This window comes from Macaca mulatta, chromosome 7 (assembly GCF_049350105.2).
Source record: "Macaca mulatta isolate MMU2019108-1 chromosome 7, T2T-MMU8v2.0, whole genome shotgun sequence".
NCBI classification, from domain to species: Eukaryota; Metazoa; Chordata; class Mammalia; order Primates; family Cercopithecidae; genus Macaca; species Macaca mulatta.
In genome coordinates this window covers 94,316,685-94,339,156 of record NC_133412.1, presented here as the reverse complement: position 1 = coordinate 94,339,156, position 22,472 = coordinate 94,316,685, and the positions used below count along the sequence as shown (strand labels likewise).

The following is a 22,472-nucleotide window of genomic DNA, read 5'->3' as shown; positions in this document are numbered from 1 at the left end:
TACTCCCGACCTAAGGAGGATTTCTGGGGAGAGCAATAGAGACGTGATCTGGGCTAGAGGAGCCGGAGAGGGTGGGCGGCCGGGAAGAAGAAGATCGGTAGATTGAGTGGCTAGAGAGGTTGGAGGTAAGTGGCTGTAGAAGTCGGGCGGACCCGGAACCCAGAGGACGCGACATCATGACTTATGCTTATCTCTTCAAGTATATCATCATCGGAGACACAGGTAACCCTCAGGTTGTTCGCCTTCAAGGCTGGGGCGGACGTCCGAAGCTCCCAAATTGGGTGGCGGGGGCGGGGCTCACTTTGTGGGCTGGGCGATTCGAGACGGGCGGGGCGGTTCGGGGCGGCCAGGGGCGGGGCTCGGGGACCCCCCGCTTCTCTGGTCCGGGAAGTCCAGAGTCCGGGTAGTGTTCCAACGCTACGTGACTCTGGGAGCGTGTTTTCTCTTTCAGGTGTGGGGAAGTCATGTCTCCTCCTGCAGTTTACAGATAAGCGGTTCCAGCCTGTCCACGACCTCACAATAGGTAAGTGCATCTACTTGTTCCAGAACAGATAAAACCTGACTAGCTAAATTGCTAAAGTGGAAAGTTAGCAGCCTTCAGTGTTCAAAGTAAAAAGTTATCCCTCACTACTTTAAACTAGTCCAAAGTTATGTTAATGAAGTGGTTAATCAAACGTTGATATGTGGCGAGTAGTGTAAGGGAGAGTATATAATTGAAAGGTAACTTTTTGGAGTGTGAGGTAGAGACTTGTCATATAATTTTTTTCAAGTACAATTTTTTATGTTTATGGAAAATCCCACGAAAGCATAACTGCTTATTTGTAAACTCATCTGTGCTTTGCAGTAAATTAATACCAGCCTTACTTTTAAAAAGTAAACACCAATACATGGACATTTTTTATATTGGTGAAGAAGCAAATTGAAGAGTCATCCCTGCCTTAGAATTAATAGGCAAATAAAACTAAAAACTTTCCTTTTAAATAAAACAGTGTGTTAAACAGTTCCTCATACCCACTGGGGATCCTGGAAAATATTAACATTTCCCACACATTTGTGATAAGGCATAGCCTGAAGGGGCTTTTAGCTACCCCCTCTTCATTATCTCCATAACCCCAGTCCAAATAAACAACATATATGAAACTAGCTTTGTTGCCATGCAAATGCAGTTTCTAAATAAAACTCCTACATCCCCATTCTTACAATATTGCTACTTCCAAGTCACACCTGTGTGGAAATCTGAAGCTACCACTGTTCTAACGGATTTATTTAGAGTCAAATAATTGATGGGGTTAGAAAAGGATTTAGAAGGCAGTATCAACCAAAAGGTATTTTAAAGGGAATATTGAGTGAATTCTTACTTTGTGATAGGGGCTAATGATACAATGCTTAACAAGGCAACAATGCTTAATTGTTCCTCTGGCAATTATTGGAGATATAAAATGTATTGTTAAAAAAAATTAGGTGGGCGTTGTGGCGTGCGCCTGTAAGGTACATACTGGGGAGGCTGAGGCAGGAGAATCACTTGAACTCGGGAGGTGGAGGCAGTAGTGAGCCGAGATCGCACCACTGCACTCCAGACTGGGTGACAAAGCAAGAGACTCCATCTCAAAAAAAAAAAAAAAAAAAGTATTGTTTCTGAGAACCTATTTCTTAGGCTCTTTTCTTAAAGAAAAAAATCTGGAATTACAAAAAAATAAATATTGTTTTAAATAGAGACTAGAGAGTGACCGAGAAAGTGTCAGGAAGCATTTCCAGAATTTTTAGGAGTTTTTTGGAAAAGTTACAAAACTAAATGTTACCTAATCAAATTTAAGCATTAACTGACATTGCTAAAAAATTACCCTTTTAAATTTGACTTCTTAATTGGTTTTGTTTTCCCATATGTGCTTTTTGGTTACATTCCTGAGGTCATTAGAGCACAATTTTTTAATTCCGGAAGGGAAATGAAGAACCTTGAGAAACACAAAGTTAATTGGAGCAAATAGGCAGCAATAATGGAATTAGTGGCATTGAGTTCAGACTAAAGGATGGGTATAACACATTGAGGAAAGGCAGGAACCTCCTCCCACTCCACATGGCTGCTGTTCATGAGAATCACATTCTTTCTCTTGGTCTTTACCAACAGGTGTGGAGTTTGGAGCTCGTATGGTCAACATTGATGGAAAACAAATCAAACTGCAAATCTGGGATACGGTGAGAGTACAAAATAATTTAGTCTCTGACCAACATCCAAGTATAGTAAGAAAAGCCAATGCAAAGGAAAGGGGCAATGAGGGTGGGACTAATAGTGGGGATAAAATAGGGGAAAGGTGAAATCAAAGAGATAGAGAAGCTTTTTTTTTTTTTTTTTTTTTTGAGATGGAGTCATGCTCTGTCGCCCAGGCTGGAGTGCAGTGGCCGGATCTCAGCTCACTGCAAGCTCCGCCTCCCGGGTTCACGCCATTCTCCTGCCTCAGCCTCCCAAGTAGCTGGGACTACAGGCGCCAGCCACTTCGCCCGGCTAGTTTTTTGTATTTTTTAGTAGAGACGGGGTTTCACCGTGTTAGCCAGGATGGTCTCGATCTCCTGACCTCGTGATCCACCCATCTCGGCCTCCCAAAGTGCTGGGATTACAGGCTTGAGCCACCGCGCCCGGCCGAGATAGAGAAGCTTTTAATTCTATCTGTTACAGTTACAAATTCTGGATGCTATATCTTTGTGTTGTAAACTGTCCAAGTAATATATTAGTTTATTCTAGTAAAAATAAAATCAAACTATAAATTTATAGCATGGAAAATAAATGTCTCCTTTTTATACATAAACGCTTTCTCCTTCCCCGTCTTGGTTGCTACTCTAGCAAGGGAATCATTACTGATGATTCCATGTGTATGCTTTCAAACTTTTTCTATGCATTTAGATACATACATATGAACAGGGAAATACAGGGAACACAGGTTGTAGAGACCTTTCCATATCCATACATAGAGATCTACTTCATTCCTAGAGATCTACTTCATTCCTTTTAACCACTGCGTAGTCATGGAATGTCAGTAGCATAATTTATGGAACCATCCTCCCTTTGATAGAAATTTGGGTTATTTTCCAATTTTTAATTATTGCAAAATTTCACTGAGCATTCTTTTTTTTTGAGACAGAGTTTTGCTCTTGTCACCCAGGCTGGAGTGCAGTGGTGTGATCTTGGCTCACTGCAACCTCCACCTCCTGGGTTCAAGCGATTCTCCAGCCTCAGCCTCCTGAGTAGCTGGGATTACAGGCACCCACCACCACACCTGGCTAATGTTTTTTGTATTTTTATTTTTTATTTTTTATTTTTTTGAGACAGAGTCTTGCTCTGTCATCCAGGCTGGAGTGCAGTGGCATGATCTCGGCTCACTGCAAGCTCCGCCTCCCGGGTTCACTCCATTCTCCTGCCTCAGCCTCCTGAGTAGCTGGGACTACAGGCTCTCGCCACCATGCCTGGCTAATTTTTTGTATTTTTAGTAGAGACGGGTTTTCACCATGTTAGCCAGGTTGGTCTCGATCTCCTGACCTCGTGATACACCCGCCTCGGCCTCCCAAAGTGCTAGTATTACAGGCGTTAGCCACCGCGCCCAGCCGTTTTTTTGTATTTTTAATAGAGATGGAGTTTTGCCATGTTGGCCAGGATGGTCTTGAACTGACCTCAGGTGATCCACCCACCTGAGCCTCTCAAAATGCTGGGATTACAGGCATGAGCCACAGTGCCTGGCCTGAACATTCTTATTTACTAAAATCTTTATGCAAATGTTTGAGAATTTTTGTGATACCTGCACAGAAATGGAAATTCTATCAAAAACTTGTACATATTTTCAAATTTGGTATATGTAGTAATGCCAAAATTTAGTTTGGCTTAGTGTAATTTTGCCCTATCCAGATAAATTGCTTCAGTGTGCATTATCTCATTTGATTTGTACCTTTTTCCCCCTAAGTAAAATAATACCTTAGTCTCCATTCTAGTTAAAGGGAGCTAGCAAATAGTTCATAATATCTGGCTAAAATCTCTTTCTTTTTTTACTTACTTCTTATTATGTGATTCTGTTTCTTCTCTGAACTGAGAGCTAAAGCCATTATACCTACAAACAGTGTACAAATTATTTTTCCTTTTTTTCTTTTCCTCCCTTTCCTCCCCTTCCTTCCCCAGTGCTCCTTACCACACACAAGTGTATGTCTTAAAAGTAGTTGAAGCTTAAGTCCGTCTGTCTATCCATCCATCCATCCATATCTACAGATCTATCCCCCGCCCCGCTGCACTGGGGAATTTTTGTATTTTTTGTAGAGACGGGGTTTTCAACATGTTGCCCAGACTGGTCTCGAACTCGTGGACTCAAGCGATCTGCCCTCCTCAGCCTCCCAAAGTGTTGGGATTGCACCTGGCCAAAATGAATGTTTTGATGCCAGGAAAAAACCCAATAAGTGCCATTTAATAGAATGGTCATGGCAGTGGCCTTTTTTCTTTTTTTTTTTAAGTGCTCATATGGGACATGGTTGGATCGTGAAAGTAAGAAAGTTGAGAGCTTGATTCTGCTAAGAGAGAGCATAAAAAGAAAAAAGAGGAAAGTTGAGAGCCACTACTTTGGACAGAATTCTTAAGAACTACACGGTCATCCAACTGGCCTAGATCTTTTCTCTTCCCTTTTAAAACTGTCTTGAGATTAATATTTGCTAAATCATAAAAAGAAACCAGTTTCAGAATACTGTGGTTTTCTATTTATTTTGAAAATTTTAAAAGATTCATACCTATAATGTTGTGTCCATCTAGTCTGTCGCCTTTTGGTGACCTGGTCATTTCTCCCTTGTCAGCCTTGATCTCCTTGATCTCCTGCCCATTGTTTACCCATCTTAGCTTCCCACTTTATTGACCCATTCTCTCACTTACTTCCAAAGCCATCCTACGTGAAAATGTTGAGGGATTACCGTGATAGGTGTTTTAAAGAGATCAGGTTGTCCAAACGTTTTTGTTGTCTTTGTTCTGACATTTATATGGATTTAGAGAAGCATATTTTAAAAAATCGTGTGTGTGTGTGTGTGTGTGTGTGTGTGTGTGTGTACGTATTCCTAAATTATCATGCTAATGAATAGGTATTTTACTGTAACATACAAAATACTGATCAAATAATATCAACTTAGTTTGTATTTTACTTCGGAATGCATTTAAAAAAATTTTTTTCCTTAATAAACCCTTCATTGGAAGGAATGCATTTTGATTTTTAGGAAAATAGTGTATCTGACTTTCTAGTAGTTGATACTTCAAACTGTGTATCTTAAACAGTATAGTATGATGCTTCCACTTGGGAGAGATTAGAAAGCTATTAATTATCTTATCAAACCTTCATCTAGGCTGGGTGTTGTGGCTCATGCCTGTAATTCCAGCACTTTGGGAGGCCGAGGCGGGCAGATCACCTGAGGTCATGAGTTCAAGACCAGCCTGGCCAACATGATGAAACCCCGTCTCTACTAAAAATGCAAAAATTAACCAGGCTTGGTGGTGGGTGCCTGTAATCCCAGCTACTTGGGAGGCTGAGGCAGGAGAATCATTTGAACCTGGGAGGCGGAGGTTGCAGTGAGCCAAGATCATGCCACTGCACTCCAGCCTGGGCAACAGAGCGAGACTCTCTCAAAAAAAAAAAAGAAAAAAAAAAAACCTTCATCTTAGTTCTTTGCTGCTGCGGATTTTCTTTTTTCTTTTCTTTTTTTTTTTTTTTTTTGACAGGGTCTTGCTCTGTCACCCAAGCTGGAGTGCAGTGGCACCATCTCCACTCATTGTACCCTCAACCTCCCCAGTTCAAGCAGTCCTCCCACCTCAGCCCCCCAAGTAGCTGGGACTACAGATGTGCGCCATCACACCTGGCTAATTTTTTGTATTTTTTTTAGAGACGTGGTTTCACCATGTTGCCCAGGCTGGTCTCGAACTCCTGAGTTCAAGTGATCTGCCCACCTCGGCCTTCCAAAGTGCTGGGATTACAGGCATGAGCCACAGTGCCCAGCCTGCCTCTGCAGATTTTTTTTACTGAGGATGGACAAGGACACCTGAGACTGATACAGACAAGCCCAGGTTGAACTGCTCACTCTTTCTAGCTTACTGGTTCACAAACTTTGATTCATGAACTGGATTGAGATGAAGTAGAGTGATTTTTTTTTTTTTTTAATTTAGACGGAGTCTTGCTCTGTTGCCCAGGCTGGAGTGTAATAGCGCCATCTTGGCTTACTGCAACCTCCACCTCCTGGGCTCAAGCAATTCTCCTGCCTTAGCCTCCTGAGTAGCTGGGATTACGGGCGCACGCCACCATGCCCAGCTAATTTTTGTATTTTTAGCAGAGACAGGGTTTCACAATGTTGGTCAGGCTGGTCTCAAACTCCTGACCTCGTGATCTGCCTGCCTTGGCCTCCCAAAGTGCTGGGATTACAGGCATGAGCCACTGCACCTGGTGAATGATATGATTTTAGAAGGTTTTCTCATGACCCACTGATAGCATTTTCAGCTGCTAAAGTTAAATGCTGCCATGTGATTGAACCATCATGTGGGCCTCCCCCAAACTTTCCCTTTTAGTTCTTGGTAGGCTGTGAGGGAAGTAGAGGGAGACTTTCAACTATAGCAGAAGAGGAGAAAAAGTAAACACTAAAAGGAAAACAAGACCCAAATAATGTAAGACATTAGGGAGTAAATATAAAACTTTTAAGTATTTTTTTAATCTTAACGTATTATTAGTATTATGACAAGGGACTTTAGAATTATTTTTTATTTTTAGATTCTGATGCTCTAACAGCTATGCAACTCCCTAAAATGTTTCTATGATTCTTTATAGAAAGAGATTCTTCTGTTGTTGGAAAATGAAGCTTAGAGTTAGTATACTGGAATTCTCTTCTCACCTGCAAACCCCAGTTTAGGTTATATGATATAGTGGCTAAGAGGACAAGTTTTTGTGCTAGGAAGTACTAAGATCCTAAGTTTAAACTATGGTTCTAGCACTTAATAAGCTTTATGATTTGGGGCTGTTTATTAAACTTATGTGAGCCTCATTTTCCCCATTTTTAAAAGGGAGTAATAGGTCAGGCGCAGAGGCTCAAGCCTGTAATCCCAGCACTTTGGGAGGCGGAGGTGGGCGGATCACGAGATCAGATTGAGACCATCCTGGCTAACACGGTGAAACCCCGTCTCTACTAAAAAATACAAAAAACTAGCCGGATGTGTTGGGGGGCGCCTGTAGTCCCAGCTACTCCGGAGGCTGAGGCAGGAGAATGGCGATAACTCGGGAGGCGGAGCTTGCAGTGAGCTGAGATCCAGCCACTGCACTCCAGCCTGGGCGACAGAGCGAGACTCCATCTCAAAAAAAAAAAAAAAAAAGAAGAAATAATATATGTAATTGCCTTTTATAGTTCCCAACACATTATATACGCCAAAAAGTAGTTTATAGTACTATTGCAGTGTTATAATTAGTATTACCACTATTATTGGTATTATACTATGAGAAAGCCATTTATCTTCCCACATCCTTAATCATGATTCTCCCATTTGTGACATATAAATTATAGTCTTACCTCGTTTTATACAAGGATATGAGGATACATTATTTCAAGAATGTGAAAACTTTCTTAATAGGATAGATTCAATGTACAGGGTATTCACATTATTTTAAAAATGTTTTTGTTTTCCCTAAAGGAAAAAAAAGAACTATTCCATCAATAAAGCAAAAGTACCCAGTATTATGGGGGCATTAATAAATTATTCAGTTTTAAATAGAACTTAATATCTTTGTCCAACTGGAAGTGAGAACATTTGGATTTTTCTAGGAAAACTCTATGCTGGGCCCTGGGCTGCTTTCTCTGTTCCTTATTCCTGTTTCCCATGACAGGAGCTCAGCAAGGGACATCTAGGTAGTCCTGCATTATCAGTGGAATGCTGAAGGTCAGTTAGAAGATACTCAGTTTTAAGTGCTTTTAATCTAATTTTTATATCGATTCATTGGAATGAAATTCCTGTTAGACCAGGTTTTGGCATTCTAAGATAACTTTCATTTTTATAGATAGAGAAATAGAACAGAAAGATTAATATGGTGTGTTCAATATCATATTTGGGATTGAAAAAAACGACATACACTCCGTTTCCAGTCCTATTTCCAGTTGTTCTTTCACGAGGATATTGGGAAATGTATGCAAATGTCTTTATCACGCTGACTGTGGGGTGCCACGGGTATTTAGTGTCTGGGATCCAGGGTGCTAAACATCCACTAATCTGATGGACAGTCTCTCAGGAAGAGTAAGTGACTGCCCAAAATATGAATGCACTCCCATAGAAAAATACTGATTTCCCACTTGGGCTTCTTCTTGGGCAGGCATGTTTTCCTTCCCTAATTCTCTTCTTAATAGAAGTTCTTTTTTTAGTTAAGTCCTTTGTATTAGGGTGGCATGTGATCAAGTCAGTTCTGTGGAAATAACCTGGTTTTGTTGGGATTTTTTGTTGCCATGTTGGTGGGAAAGGCTGGGCAAGAATCCTTCCGTTCTATCACCCGTTCCTACTACAGGGGAGCAGCTGGAGCACTGCTGGTGTACGACATTACAAGGTGAGCCAGATCTGGTGCATGGGAGGGAGATTCTTCCCTACATCCTCTAAAGCTTTTTTTTTTTTTTCTATCTACTGATTCTATTAAGGATGTTAACTAGGAATGACCTCTCTAATATTTTTCTTTACACATATGGCTTCCCCTCTTTTCCTATACACTTGGAGTTGTTTTGGCCTTTTGAAGTGTGTCTCTGACCCACATTCTACATTTTTCTGCTGTAGGCGTGAAACCTTCAACCACCTGACCTCATGGTTAGAGGATGCCCGGCAGCACTCTAGTTCCAACATGGTTATCATGCTCATTGGGAATAAGAGGTAAAATTGTATCCATGTGAATAATAGTTAACAGGAGTCATCTAGGTACTCTATGCACATTGAATATCTTGATCCCCAAACTTTCTCAGTTTATAGTAGTCTTAGTGTTTCAGTAAAAAAAAATTTTATTGTGATAAAATATATATGACATAAAATTTACCATTTTAACTATTTTTGAGTGTACAGTTCTGTAGCATTAAGAATATTCATTGTTCCGCAGCCATCACCAACACCCATCTCCAGAACTTTTTCATCTTCTCAAACTCTATACACATTCAACACTAACTCCCCATCTTCCCTCCCCAACTCCCCTCATCCCTCAGCCCCTGACAGCCATCATTCTACTTTCTTTCTCTATGAATTTGACTACTACTGGTACCTCATACAAGTGGACTCATGTAATATTTGTGCTTTTGTGACTGGCTTATTTCACTTAGCATAATGTCTTCAAGGTTTATCCATATTGTAGCATGTGTCAGAATTTCCTTCCTTTTTAAAGATGAGTAATATTCATTGTATGCATATACCACATTTTGTTTATCCATCTGTCCACAGACAGTTGGGTTACTGCCATCCTTTGACTATTGTGAATAATGCTGCTATGAACATGGATCTGTTCAAGTCCCGGCTCTGAATTCTTTTGGGTATATGCCCAGAAGTGGGATTGCTGGATCATATGGTAATTCTGTCTTTTAGTTTTTGAGGAACTGCCATACCATTTTCCATGGCAGCTGTCTTATTTTACATTATTTCCAGCAATGTACAAGGATTCCAGTTTCTCTACATCCTTAACAACACTTGTTATTCTCAGTAAATTTTTCTTGACACCCATAGGCCGAAAGAAGTGCCTGATAGTTTTATTAAATAGTTATACCCAAACAACATGAGTATTTTTTTTATAACTACTTAGTAACTGTTTGAAAATAAAAAGGCCAGGCACAGTGGTGTATGCCTGTAATCCCAGCTCTGGAAGGATTGCGTGAGCACAGAAGTTGAAGACCAGCCTGGGCAATATAGTGAGGCCTTGTTTATACAAAAAAATTTTTAAATGAGGTGGGAGGATCACTTGGGCCTGTGAGGTTGAGGCTGCAATGAAGCCATAATTGTACCACTGCACTCCTGCCTCAGCAACAGAAGTGAGACCCTGTATTTAAAAAAAAGAAAAAATATGCTGGGCGTGGTGGCTCACGCTTATAATCCTAGCACTTTGGGAGGCCAAGGCGGGCAGATCACGAGGTCAGGAGTTCGAAACCAGCCTGGCCAATAATATGGTGAAACCCCATCTCTACTAAAAAAATACAAAATGTAGCCAGGCATAGTAGCATGTGCTTCTAGTCCCAGCTATTCAGGAGCTTGAGGCAGGAGAATTGCTTGAACTGGGGAGGTGGATTTAGCAGTGAGCTGAGATAGTGCCACTGCACTCCATCCTGGGCGACGGAGTGAGACTTTGTCTCAAAAAATAAAAATAAAAAATTGTTTTTAAATTTCATTCTTAAATAGCAACGGTTACTTACTAAAGACCTCTGTGTGTCTGCTGGGCACTGCATAGCTTCTCAAACCTTGAAATCATGATTGCACACTGCTACTGTCATTTCCCATTCCATATTGATTTTTGTGTAGTGCTTCCTTTTTTATAACAGCAACTGCCAAAAACAACTTCTCAGAAATATGAAGGTATTGAATGAATTTTATCATGATCTGATGTTGACATTGCAAATTGTCTTAAGCTTGTAATTCATGTAGTATCCTTGTGTTGAGTGTTACTGTGTTTTCCTCAAAAGTTTAAAGTATCCCATGGTACCCTTGTGAGTTTGTAGTAGTGCCCAGAGTGTACTATTTGAGAACCGTGGCCACAGGCTAATTGTTTTTGTTTGTTTTTGTTTCATTTTGTTTGAGATGGAGTTTCACTCTTATCACCCAGGCTAGAGTGCAATGGCATGATCTCGGCTCACCACAACCTCCACCTCCTGGGTTCAAGCGATTCTCCTGCGTCAGCCTTCCAAGTAGCTGGGATTACAGGCATGTGCCACCACATCTGGTTAATTTTTTTGTATTTTTAGTATAGACGGGGTTTCTCCATGTTGGTCAGGCTGGTCTTGAACTCCTGACCTCAGGTGATCCACCCGCCTTGGCTTCCCAAAGTGCTGGGATCACAGGCATGAGCCACCACACCCGGCCTGCTAATTGTTTTTATGGTATCAGTCAATTTATTGAAAACTACTGTGCCAGACTCTGAGTTTGCAAGGTGGAAAAAAGTCATGCCTCTGCTCTTATGGAGCTTACAGTCTAGAGAGGGCATAGATGTTATTAAATATAAAATTATTTTTATCAAATTGTCAATTGTGATAAATGCAATGGAGGAAAAAGGGTGCTATGAAAGAATAACAGGGTACCTACTTTTGGTTAGGAGTGGTATTAAGCTGGGATCTGAAGGATGGGCAAGAGCCTGCTGGGCAAAGATTTTTTAAAAGGGTGTTACTTAGGGGGAACAAACTATACAAATGCCTTGAACTTGGAAGAAGCTTGACACTTTTATTGAATGAAACGTAGTATGATTGGACTAAATGCAAGATGAGGTTGGAAAAGTAGGTAGGGACTAGATTTCATAGCACCTTAGGGGCCTGAGTAAGGGTTTTGGATTTTATTCTAAATACATGGAAATTGAAGCTTGGGCGATAGGGGATTAAAAATAATAATAAATAAATACACTGGAAGCATTTTAAAGTTTTAAGTAGAGAAGTGGCTTGATCAGATTTTAAAAGATCACTCTGGAGGGGAACAAGGGCTGAAGTAGGATACCAGTTGCAATAGTCCACATGAGAAAGAATGGTGGCTTGGTCTAGGAAGTGACCCCAGAAAGAGAGAGAAAAGGATGATTTTAAGGTACATGTTGGAAGTACTTCACTTTGGAATGGATTAGATATTTGGAGTAGTGAGGAATGGGTATCAATAATAACACTTTGGATGTTGGCTTATGCCATTTACTGAGATACAGAAGCCTGGAGCAAAGGCTGGGGGAAAAGAAATTCCATTTTGATGTGTTAAGTTTGAAGTCCGTTTTAGGTATCAGTGTGGGAATAAGAATTCACAAATGTACAAATCTGGTGCTTTTAGTCAAGCATCTGGGCTAGAGGTATAAATTTGGGAGGGTTGACATTTAGATAGTTCTTCGTGGTCTTCACACAGCTGATGGTATAACAAATTAAAATATTATAGATTTGTTGTTCTTTAATGGTCTTACACTTTTTTTTCCAAGGAGTTGGAAAACTGGAAACCTCACAAATGAAAATTTTCAAATTGAAAAATACGAATCACGAACAGCCCAACCTTGCCTTATTCTTCAGTTTGTTTTTTTGGTTTTTTTTTTTTTTTTTTTTTTTGAGACAAGGTCTCATGCTGTTGCCCAGGCTGGAGTACAGTGACATGCTCAGCTCACTGCAACCTCTGTTTCCATGGCTCAAGAGATCCTCTCACCTCAGCCTCTCAAGTAGCTGGGACTACAGGCATGTGTCACCACGCTCTGCTGATTTTTAAATTTTTTGTAGAGACAGGGTCTCACTGTACTGTGCAGGCTGGTCTTAAACTCCTGGGCTCAAGTAATCCTCCTGCCTCAGCCTCCCACAGTGTTGAGATTATAGGCATAAGCCACCACGCCCAGATCTTCAGCCTTTTATCCTGTTTTTCTTTTCTTTTTTTTTTTTTTTTTTTTTGAGACGGAGTCTCGCTGTGTCACCCAGGCTGGAGTGCAGTGGCACGATCTCGGCTCACTGCAAGCTCCGCCTCCCGGGTTTACGCCATTCTCCTGCCTCAGCCTCCGAGTAGCTGGGACTACAGGCGCCCGCCACCACGCCCGGCTAGTTTTTTGTATTTTTAGTAGAGACGGGGTTTCACCATGTTAGCCAGGATGGTCTCGATCTCCTGACTTCGTGATCCACCCGCCTCGGCCTCCCAAAGTACTGGGATTACAGGCTTGAGCCACCGCGCCCGGCCAATCCTGTTTTTCATAAGGTGTTTTGATGCCATTTTTATTCCCTTTCTCAGTCCTTAGCTCTATCTTTTTTCCCCCATATCATCTAATTTTATCCGTATCACTTTCTCTGAATTCCCTGGTGGCAAGCTGCTTTTATATGCACTAGTAATGAAACCAGTTAGAATTAAGACAACTGTGTTTTCCTTATTCCTGGCTCATTCTCTTCTTGTGGATTGATTCCAGTAGAAAAGGAAGATGCTCATCACTGCTGGATGGGACATCTTGTGGCTTTTCTACTTTCTAGTAACTAGAGTTTTCCTTTTTTTTTTTTTTTTTCAAGATACAGTCTTGGTTTGTCACCCAGGCTTCAGTGCAATGGCACGATCTCAGCTCACTGCAGCCTCCACCTCCCATGTTCAAGCAATTCTCCTGCCTCAGCCTCCCGAGTAGCTGGGATTACAGGCGCCTGTCACCACACTCAGCTAATTTTTGTAGTTTTAGTAGAGACGGGATTTCACCATGTTGGCCAGGCTGATCTCGAACTCCTGACCTCGTGATCCACCTGTCTTGGCATCCCAGAGAGCTGGGATTACAGGCATGAGCCACTGTGCCTGACTGAGTTTTTTTTTTTTTTTTTTTTTTCATCATCTATACTTTGCTCTCCTTGATCTCATTGGAAAAACAAGCAATAGAGCATTAAGTTTTGTGTAACTATGGGGGCTTGCCTAACCCTTGATAAGCCTTTTTCTCTGTAATAGAGTGAGTTATTATCTTCAACTATGCAGCAGCTGTCCCAAAACTAAAGAATATTTTCCAAGAGGCTACAGAAATCAGTAACTCTATATAAGAGAGTATCTTGTAGGATCTATGTTCTTTATTAAATAACTGGCCATTGAAACCACGATGGAATTCTTTTAGAAATAGAGTTTCCTCTTTCACTTGGATCTTTTTTTAGTTTTCTCCTTAATTAATCTCTTGCAGTGACCTAGAGTCCCGCAGGGATGTGAAAAGAGAAGAAGGAGAGGCCTTTGCTAGGGAGCATGGACTTATATTCATGGAAACTTCAGCCAAAACAGCCTGCAATGTTGAAGAGGTACTATTTGGAAAACAGTGGGGAAAACTCTTTAGAGATTACACCATTATTTGTCCTTTTATTCAGAATTCTCTTCTCCTATAAGAAATGGGTAAAGAAAGGATGTCTTGGCCGGGCGCGGTGGCTCACACCTGTAATCCTAGCGTTTTGGGAGGCCAAGGCAGGCGGATTGTCTGAGATCAGCAGTTTGTGACCAGCCTGGGCAATATGGTGAAACCCCATCTCTACTAAAATACAAAAAATTAGCCGGTCATGGCAGCATGTGTCTGTAGTCCCAGTTACTCGGGAGGCTGAGGCAGGAGAATTGCTTGAACCCAGGAGGCGGAGGTTGTAGTGAACCGAGATCCTGCCACTGCATTCCAGCCTGGGCAACAGAGCAAGACTCCATCTCCAAAAAAAAAAAAAGGGAAAGGATGTCTTGTGGTCATAGTGACTACTTCTCTCATTCCTTTTAAAAGAATTGTCCCATTTTCTTTTACCCTGATTCCCAAGGTTTTACTTTTGCTTTGGGTAATATTAGTTGGCAAGTGTGAATTAGACACCACACTTGTTACTAGTAAATCACTCTGGTTGGAGTGTCTAATGGATTCTACTGTAGTCATTCCTAGGCCTAGTGTTGATGGTATCTTCAGTAAGTAGTGGAGAATAGAGTGTGTTTGTTTTATTTGTAGAAGATGCCAGCCTAGGAACATCTTGGGTCAGTACCAGAATACCACATAATCCTTTTTTTTTTTTTAACTACTCTTAATGGCTTTTACAAGGACATTTGGGGGACCTTCTGTGTTTTGTTTTGTTTTGTTGCGACTGAGTCTCGTTCTGTCGCTCAGGCTGGAGTGCAGTGGCACGATCTCAGCTCACTGCAACCTGGGCTCCCAGGTTTAAGCGATTTTCATGCCTCAGCTGCCCGAGTAACTGGAATTACAGGCATGCATCACCACGCCTGGCTGATTTTTGTATTTTTAGTAGAGACGGGGTTTTACCATGTTGGGCAGGCTGGTCTTGAACTCCTGACCTCAAGTGACCTGCTCGCCTCGGCCTCCCAAAGTGCTGGGATTACAGGCATGAGCCACTGCGCCCAGCCGACCATCTATGTTTTTTTACTGTTTTCTAATTCACCTTAGAAATTCAAATATGTATAATAATTAATATTCTCTTTCCCTCATTTCTCTACTTGAACTTGAGACTGATGATATGATTTATGTCTCTTTCAGGCCTTCATTAACACAGCCAAAGAAATATATAGGAAGATCCAACAGGGTTTATTTGATGTCCACAATGAGGTAAGAAAGGGTAGAAGTGCTGGCAGTTAACTTTGGTTTGTTCTGAATAGAACTGGAGGTTCCCTAGAATGGAATGCTTACATTCCCCATCTATCATTATACAATTTAAAAGCTCTGCCAATTCAACTTTTTTTTTTTTTTTTTAAATCTAGGTACACAGAGACCTGTCATCATTTTCTGTTTTCCTCAAGTCTGACACCCAGAATGCTTAAAGAGATTATTGGTGATCTAAAAGACTTATACAATATGGGAGATTTTCTTGTCAACCTCAGTTTTTTACTATTCTAGAACATAAGGGAGGTATAATTCATAGTGGCTTAGGAGAGTAATTTCTATAAAGCAAATTCTGGAACAAAACAAAAAGAATCATATGCTACTTCTGCTCTTTGCCTCCTCCACTCTTACCTAATCACAACCTAATTCTGCACATAGCTATGACATTTAAGTATAATATGGTCCCCTAAAAATGAGCACAGGGGCCACGTGTGGTGGCTCATGCTTATAATCCCAGCACTTTGAGAGGCTGAGCTGGGGAGATTGCTTGATGCCAGGACTTCAAGACCCACCTGGGCAACAAAGAGAGACCCCGTCTCTAAAATGAGCACGGGGTGCAGTGGTGCACCCGTAGTCTGAGTGACTTGGGAGGCTGAGGCAGGATCACTTGAGGCCAGAAGTTTGAGGCTATAGTGCACGCTGGTCATACCTGTGAATAGCCACTGCACTACAGCCTGGGCAATGTAGGGAGACCTCATTTCCTCAAGGAAGAAAAAAGTACACAAAAGCCACTTGTAGTCAACTAGAATATTTAGACCATAGGTAGTCATCTTATTCTTACTGTCATAGATTATTGTTGCACATCAGTCTGGCTAGGGCACCTGGTTACCTGCCAAGGTCAAATCTGCTTTTAGAAAATATAATTAATGATTCCTCCTTTCTCCCCTTTCTTTTTTCTTTCTACCTGGGATACAAGCAGAGATAGCCCCCTCCTCTCTCTAATTCACTTTAACACTGAGGTGGGAACTATTGCCTCTTTTCTTTTACAGGCAAATGGCATCAAGATTGGGCCCCAACAGTCAATTTCAACATCAGTGGGACCCAGTGCCTCCCAGCGGAACTCTCGTGACGTAGGGTCCAACTCTGGCTGCTGCTGAACATCTGGCTTGAACTTTTTTTTTCCTTCCTGGAATAGCTTCAGATCAACAGGCTTAATGAAAGAGGTCTTTCTTGCTTTGGCTGAGAGCAGCCTCTTTTTAAAGTGTGATGTTTTGCCCTTCCACCTAAAGACCAGGAGAGAATTTGGGCCCTTACTGACCTGTCCTCCTTCAAGGACATGAGCATTCCGTATAGATTAGGGTTCTTCTTATCCTCCTATACTAATTTCTTAAATCGTTAGGATCAAAGTTGATTATCACAGTAGTTAAAAATAATAATTTCACGGTGGGGCGCCGTGGCTTATGCCTGTAATCCCAGCACTTTGGAAGGCCAACTCTGGGGGATCACCTGAGGTCAAGAATTCGAGACCATCCTGACCAACATGGAGAAACCCCGTCTCAACTAAAAATACAAAATTAGCTGGGTGTGGTGGTGCATACCTGTAATCCCAGGTCTCGGGAGGCCAAGGCAGGAGAATCACTTGAACCCAGGAGGTGGAGGTTGCGCTAAGCTGAAATTGTGCCATTGCACTCCAGCCTGGGCAACAAGAGCGAAACTCTGTCTCGATAAATAAATATATATATATTTTTTTGAGACGGAGTCTTGCTCTGTCTCCAGGCTGGAATGCACTGGCACAATCTTGGCTCACTGCAGCCTCCACGTCCCGGGTTCAAGCAATTCTTCTGCCTCAACCTCCTGAGTAGCTGGGACTACAGGTGCGTGCCACCACGCCCAGCTCATTTTTGTATTTTTAGTATAGGCGGGGTTTCACCATGTTGGCCAGGATGGTCTTGATCTCTTCACCTCATGATCTGCCCACCTTGGCCTCCCAAAGTGCTGGATTACAGGCGTAAGCCACTGTGCCTGGCCTAAATAAATAATTTCATAAGCATATACAATCTGCTTCCCACTAAGAATTAGGGTCAAGGACATTCTGCTTGAACACTTGGAATTACCCAGATTTGGTTGGCCTTTGGTTGATAGATCCTCTGCCTCAGAATTTCATTGAGTTTTTTCCTTCCTTGCCTTTGGGGGGTCTACTTGCCACTTCCTAAGAATTCTTGTAGAAAGCAGTTCCTTCTACTTGCCCAAGAGCACTGAGTACTTCTCTACTATCCTATTGTTAGCTTCTATCTCTTAGTGTAACTTCAAAACTTTTAAGAGCAGTGGAGTTGGTCAGGGACATGTGGCCACTTATTATTACCTAAAGAAAACATTTGTTCCCTATTCATTTTATTTTAGGGACCAGATCTAACATTGTAGTGTCTTTCACCAGATAGACTTCTACTGTTTCATCAAACTCCCTTCTTAACTAGAACTAGACTTTCTACTCCAATCAGGCTAATCTACTTGCTGAATGTGACGTATTTATTCCTAGTTCCATATGTGTGCACATGCCCTACTCTCCACTAACTATACTTAAAAGTCCAAAAATTTTTTCTTTAGTAACAGACTTAGGTACTTCTAAGCAATTATTAACACAATATTCCTTAGTTTTCATATGTTGGTTATTCATATGTATATTTATATGTATATTTATTTTTATGTATGTTACTATGTAAATATGTTTTGCAGTTGTTTTTGTGTGGAATCTTGTCTTTCCATATAAGTTGTAAGCTCCTTGAGAGCAGGATCCATGTCATTCCTTTATTTTTATAAATCATTCCCCCATCATTCCTTTACAGTGCCTAGTGCTACTCATTATGTGTTCATTGAATTTGACTGACATACTTAAAAACTTAAGGTTTATTTTAGACTTTAAGGGAAACAAAAGACTTGAGTCCTCTCTTTGTAATTCTGCCCCTCTCATTTGTTTACCCTGGGTTTTATACTGTTCTTTTCCTTCTCCTCTCCCACCTTTCCGTGGCTCTTTGCCTCCATTCCATGAGGCATACAGTAAGGCTACCTGCTAGTAAGCAGTCAGATAAGTGGGTACCTATCCAGCCATTCTCTTTTCAGAGCATATAATACTATCTTGGCCAAATTTGCCTTTGCTTCACTCATCATGCAGCCTTCTGGATTGGTTGCTATATGTATCTTTTTTCCTTGATTTCCCATTCTCTTCCACAGCACTGAGGTCTCATGAATTTTTCTACTTTCTTTTTGCTGTTGATGAATTGTTTCATTATTAAATATATGCATGTATCAAAGCTGTTCATACTCCATGTGTCATTTCTGGTTGTATCCCAAACATTAGTAGATACTCTCCTCTTAGGGAATTAAATCAAAGATAATGAAGAAGCCTCTTTGGGATTCATTTTGTACTAGATTCTGACCCCAGTAGTAGTAGTAATAGTTAACAGTGCACCACAGGAAGTTGGAAGATATTTGAGGTATTGCTTTGGTTATGCTTTTGTTTTGTTTTTAAAATCCTACTTGATTCCAGAAAGGATTTGAAGCTGTTGAATTTGGAGTTAGCCTGCCCCTTTACCTCTGGGATAAAACTGAAGTAATAATAGAAAGGTTTTTTTTTTTGTTTTTTTTTTTAACTACCCCCCAAAAAAATCTTTAGCAATTGAGAAGCATTAGAAGATTGGTCAAAGACAGCATTCTGCCTAGAGCTACTGCTTTCAGAGTCAATAAAGGATACCATTTAGGTATTTTGGAGCACAGTTTTTTAGTATTAATGCCCATATCTTGTTCTATTATCCAAGCCAACTTATGACCTTCTGTACTTGGGTATTGCACCAATTGTAAGGGAAGCATGAGAAAAAAAGTATCTGGGTAAAATCATGATCTGTATTTTGACTGAAGTGGTTATGAAGAATTATAAAAAGTGGATCTCCCACCCCATATGAAGAATGGTAGTTACGAAATAATATCCACTTTTTTTTTTTTTTTCCTTCTATAGTCTTACCAATGTCCTTTGGTTTTTGAAGGCCAAGACCATTGGAAATCATACTAAGATCAGTGTAGGTAGCAGAAATTGGTTCAGGCACACCTGCTCCCCTTTCCATAATATCTATAGCTCCTTTGATGACAGGTCTATTCTGTACCAGATGGATAATAGACTCTCATCCTAGAAACTATTAATTAAGGTTATATCTGTATATGCATTTACAGACACATTGTTCTAATAAATCTTAATACTAACATCAAATTGATATAATGGCAGCAGTAGCCAGGAGAGAATTCAGCTAACAGATTTTTTTTTTTTTTTTTTGAGATGGAGTTTCTCTGTTGCCCAGGCTGGAGTGCAATGGCGCCATCTCGGCTCACCACAATCTCCGCCTCTGGAGTTCAAGCGATTTTCCTGCCTCAGCCTCCCGAGTAGCTGGGGTTACAGGCATGCGCCACGACAGCCAGCTAATTTTGTATTTTTAGTAGAGATGGGGTTTCTCCATATTGGTCAGGCTGGTCTCGAACTCCCGACCTTAGGTGATCCACCCACCTCGGCCTCCCAAAGTGCTGGGATTATGGGCCTGAGCTACGGCACCCGTCTTGACTGACAGATTTTGATACACAGGGAAATGGATTTGGCTAAGTCTTTTTTTTTTTTTTTTTTTTTGAGATGGAATTTCACTCTTGTTGCCCAGGCTGGAGTGCAGTGGTGAGATCTTGGCTAAGCACAACCTCCACCTCCCGGGTTCAAGCGATTCTCCTGCCTCATTCCCGAGTAGCTGGGATTACCGGTGCCTGCCACCACGCCCGGCTAATTTTTTTTTTTTTTTCTGTGTTTTCAGTAGAGACGGGGTTTCACTATGTTGGCCAGGCTGGTCTCGAGCTCCTGACCTCAGGCATCCACCCGCCTCAGCCTCCCAAAGTGTTGAGATTAAAGGCGTGAGCCACCGCGCCCAGTTTAAGGCCAAGTCTTATCACTCATATGACTCCTTAATGGCTCTGAGCTACTATGTAATACCATGCAATTATGTTACTCCTTGAGAAATTCCTTTAATAATCTGGAAGGATTCCCTCACTCACAACTTTAAAAAAGAGATTTCTTGGCCAAGAATGGTGGCTCACGTCCGTAATCCCAGCACTTTGGGAGGCCGAGGTGGGCGGATCACTTGAGGTCTGGAGTTTGAAACCAGCCTGACCAACATGGCGAAACCCCGTCTTTACTAAAAATACAAAAATTACCTGCGTGTGGTGGTGTGCGCCTGTAGTCTCAGCTACTCAGGAGGCTGAGACAAGAAAATTGCTTGAACCCGGGAGGCAGAGGTTGCAGTGAGCCGAGATCGCCCCTCTGCACTCCAGCCTGGGTGACTGAGCGAGACTCCGTCTCAAAAAAAAAAAAAAAAAGGAATTCCTCCTTAAGTCCTGTTCTTGATTTCCAACTGATTCACAGTGCCCCTACTGGAAAATTTGCAGTGAATCATTAAGATTTTAGTAGCACCTAGAATAGATACATGTCCTGATATTTTGAGTGAGCTGGCCATAAAGGATTACCCTAGGAAACTGTAACTTTCACTGTCAGTAGAAGAATTAATTTTTGCTTATTCGATTTGTTAAAATTGCTTTACTCCTACAGTTAAGTGAGAGGGTGGTGGTGGTTGCCCGTAACCACATACGGCATTATTCCAAGGGTTTCACGTCGTGACTGAGGGGCATCCTGAGTGTATACAGAGAGTATGTTCGGGCTGGACCTAGATAGTCGGACAGAACGCCGACAGGGGCTTCAGATTCTTTAAGCACTCTCACCCCGTCCCCGAGTCTGAGCCAAGATGGCTTCCCAGAAGTAGGTAACTAAGTGTTATTTTAGTTCAGAGCGCCCCCAATGGCGGGGGTCAAAAATAGATGCCGAGGGGCCTGGTCGCCTGTGAACTGAGCCGTCAGAGGCGAGCCGCCGCCAGGTTTTATTTTCAATCAGGCATATTTGTGGTCGCCTACGTACCCGTCTCATCCTCCTAGGACCTTCCACTCTCAAGAGACTTCCTGGATGGCGCTCACATTAGCTCGCTGGAAGAGGCCGGGCTTCGGTGCTGCCATTGGCGGATGGGAGCGCAGGGGGGCGGAGCCTAGGGAGAATGGACTACTAGCAAGCTAGATTGAGGCGAGGGCTGGCCATGCTCCGCCGGAAGGCGCCTTGTTCTCGGAGAGGGTGAGTTGAAACACTGCCTGGAAAGGAAGCACCAGGACTTTGCACAGGTAAGCTTCCCGCTCACACCCGCTCCTCAGTGCTGGCCCAGGAGTCAGCAAAAGCTGAGGCTCTCAGAGATATGATTTAAGTAACTCCTCCTCCTCTCTCTTCCACCCCCTGCTCGCCCCCCAGTTGGGAGGGATCAGGTGCGGGGTGATGCTCCGGACTGAACCAGTCTCCTTTGTGAGAGGTCGGGGGAGAGGGTGGCTGCCGGGCCGAGCCGCGAGGGACTGCCTGGGACGCTGTGGAGTTTTTAGGGCTTGTCATTGCATTACTGGGCGTAGTGTACATTGGAGGCGGCGCCTTGTTCTCTCTTCAGAGAAGGGAAAACTCCCCGGCCCCGTTTGGTTACTCCATACTTTGGATTCAGAAATCGGTGGTTAGGGTTTTCTACTTCTTTTTATTCTTCTTTTTTCTTCTGTATTTTAATAATAAAGGTGGGTAGGAAAGCATGGGGTAAGCGTATGCAGATTTTTACTTATTCTCAGGTGTAAGTTTTGTGGGTCTCCTGGGAGTGAAGAGCAGGCTGTTGGAGAATGTTTAGAGATGGTGGGAAGACAGGAGCTCAAGCCTTGGATCTTCCTTGACAGGTCTGCAGAACTCAGTGGTTTACTTCACTGATAGAAGACCCCTCCCCCTGCCTTGGAGCGAATGCAGTTTCTTTATTTACCTGTCTCTAGTGTCGCAGGGAATTTCCCTGCAGAAGCTGTGCAAATGCAGCAGTCTCTTGCTTTTTAAGCGATAGTCTTGAAGTGATTAGGGTCTTCACAGAAAAGGTATATAGTGGACCGATCTCTTTTGTATGGCTAAGCAAAGTGAGCCATAAGGCAGAGATTTAGAACTCTGTCTTTTTCTATTAAAGAATAAAGAGCGGAGCGCCCCAAACACAAGCCAGGGGAGCTGCCTTATCAGTGTCTGCTCCATCCTCTACCATCACACCAGTGTCTACAGATCGTTTCATCTCCATGCTTTTCTGAGTTTGTCGACTCAGGCAAGGATTCTCAGCC

General features: G+C 42.1%; 2 protein-coding genes across 10 annotated transcripts in view; both read left to right on the top strand.

Moving 5' to 3' along the window:
* Nucleotides 1-99: 99 nt before the first annotated feature.
* RAB2B (RAB2B, member RAS oncogene family) lies at nt 100-18,535 on the top strand. Of its 3 annotated transcripts, XR_013396072.1 has the most exons (9): nt 100-222; nt 452-523; nt 2,126-2,193; nt 8,494-8,576; nt 8,798-8,890; nt 13,842-13,953; nt 15,165-15,233; nt 16,277-16,738; nt 17,170-18,535. XR_013396072.1 is itself a non-coding variant. In XM_015143256.3 (8 exons), the coding sequence occupies exons 1-8, from the start codon at nt 177-179 to the stop codon at nt 16,382-16,384; spliced, it is 651 nt and encodes a 216-aa protein (XP_014998742.1). In that variant the 5' UTR covers nt 100-176; the 3' UTR covers nt 16,385-18,535. The 3 variants fall into 3 exon arrangements, 2 of the variants coding, with proteins under 2 accessions (XP_014998742.1, XP_077796725.1); XM_015143256.3 differs by having other exon boundaries at nt 16,277-18,535; XM_077940599.1 differs by lacking the exon at nt 452-523 and having other exon boundaries at nt 16,277-18,535.
* A 2,845-nt stretch (nt 18,536-21,380) lies between these two features.
* The window catches only part of CHD8 (chromodomain helicase DNA binding protein 8), a 67,988-nt gene continuing 66,896 nt past the window's right edge, over nt 21,381-22,472 (top strand). For all 7 annotated transcript variants that reach the window (XM_077940586.1, XM_077940584.1, XM_015143251.3 and 4 more), the window contains exon 1: nt 21,381-21,473. The gene's annotated coding sequence lies outside the window, so the exon portion shown is untranslated. The remainder of the gene's footprint in view (nt 21,474-22,472) is intronic.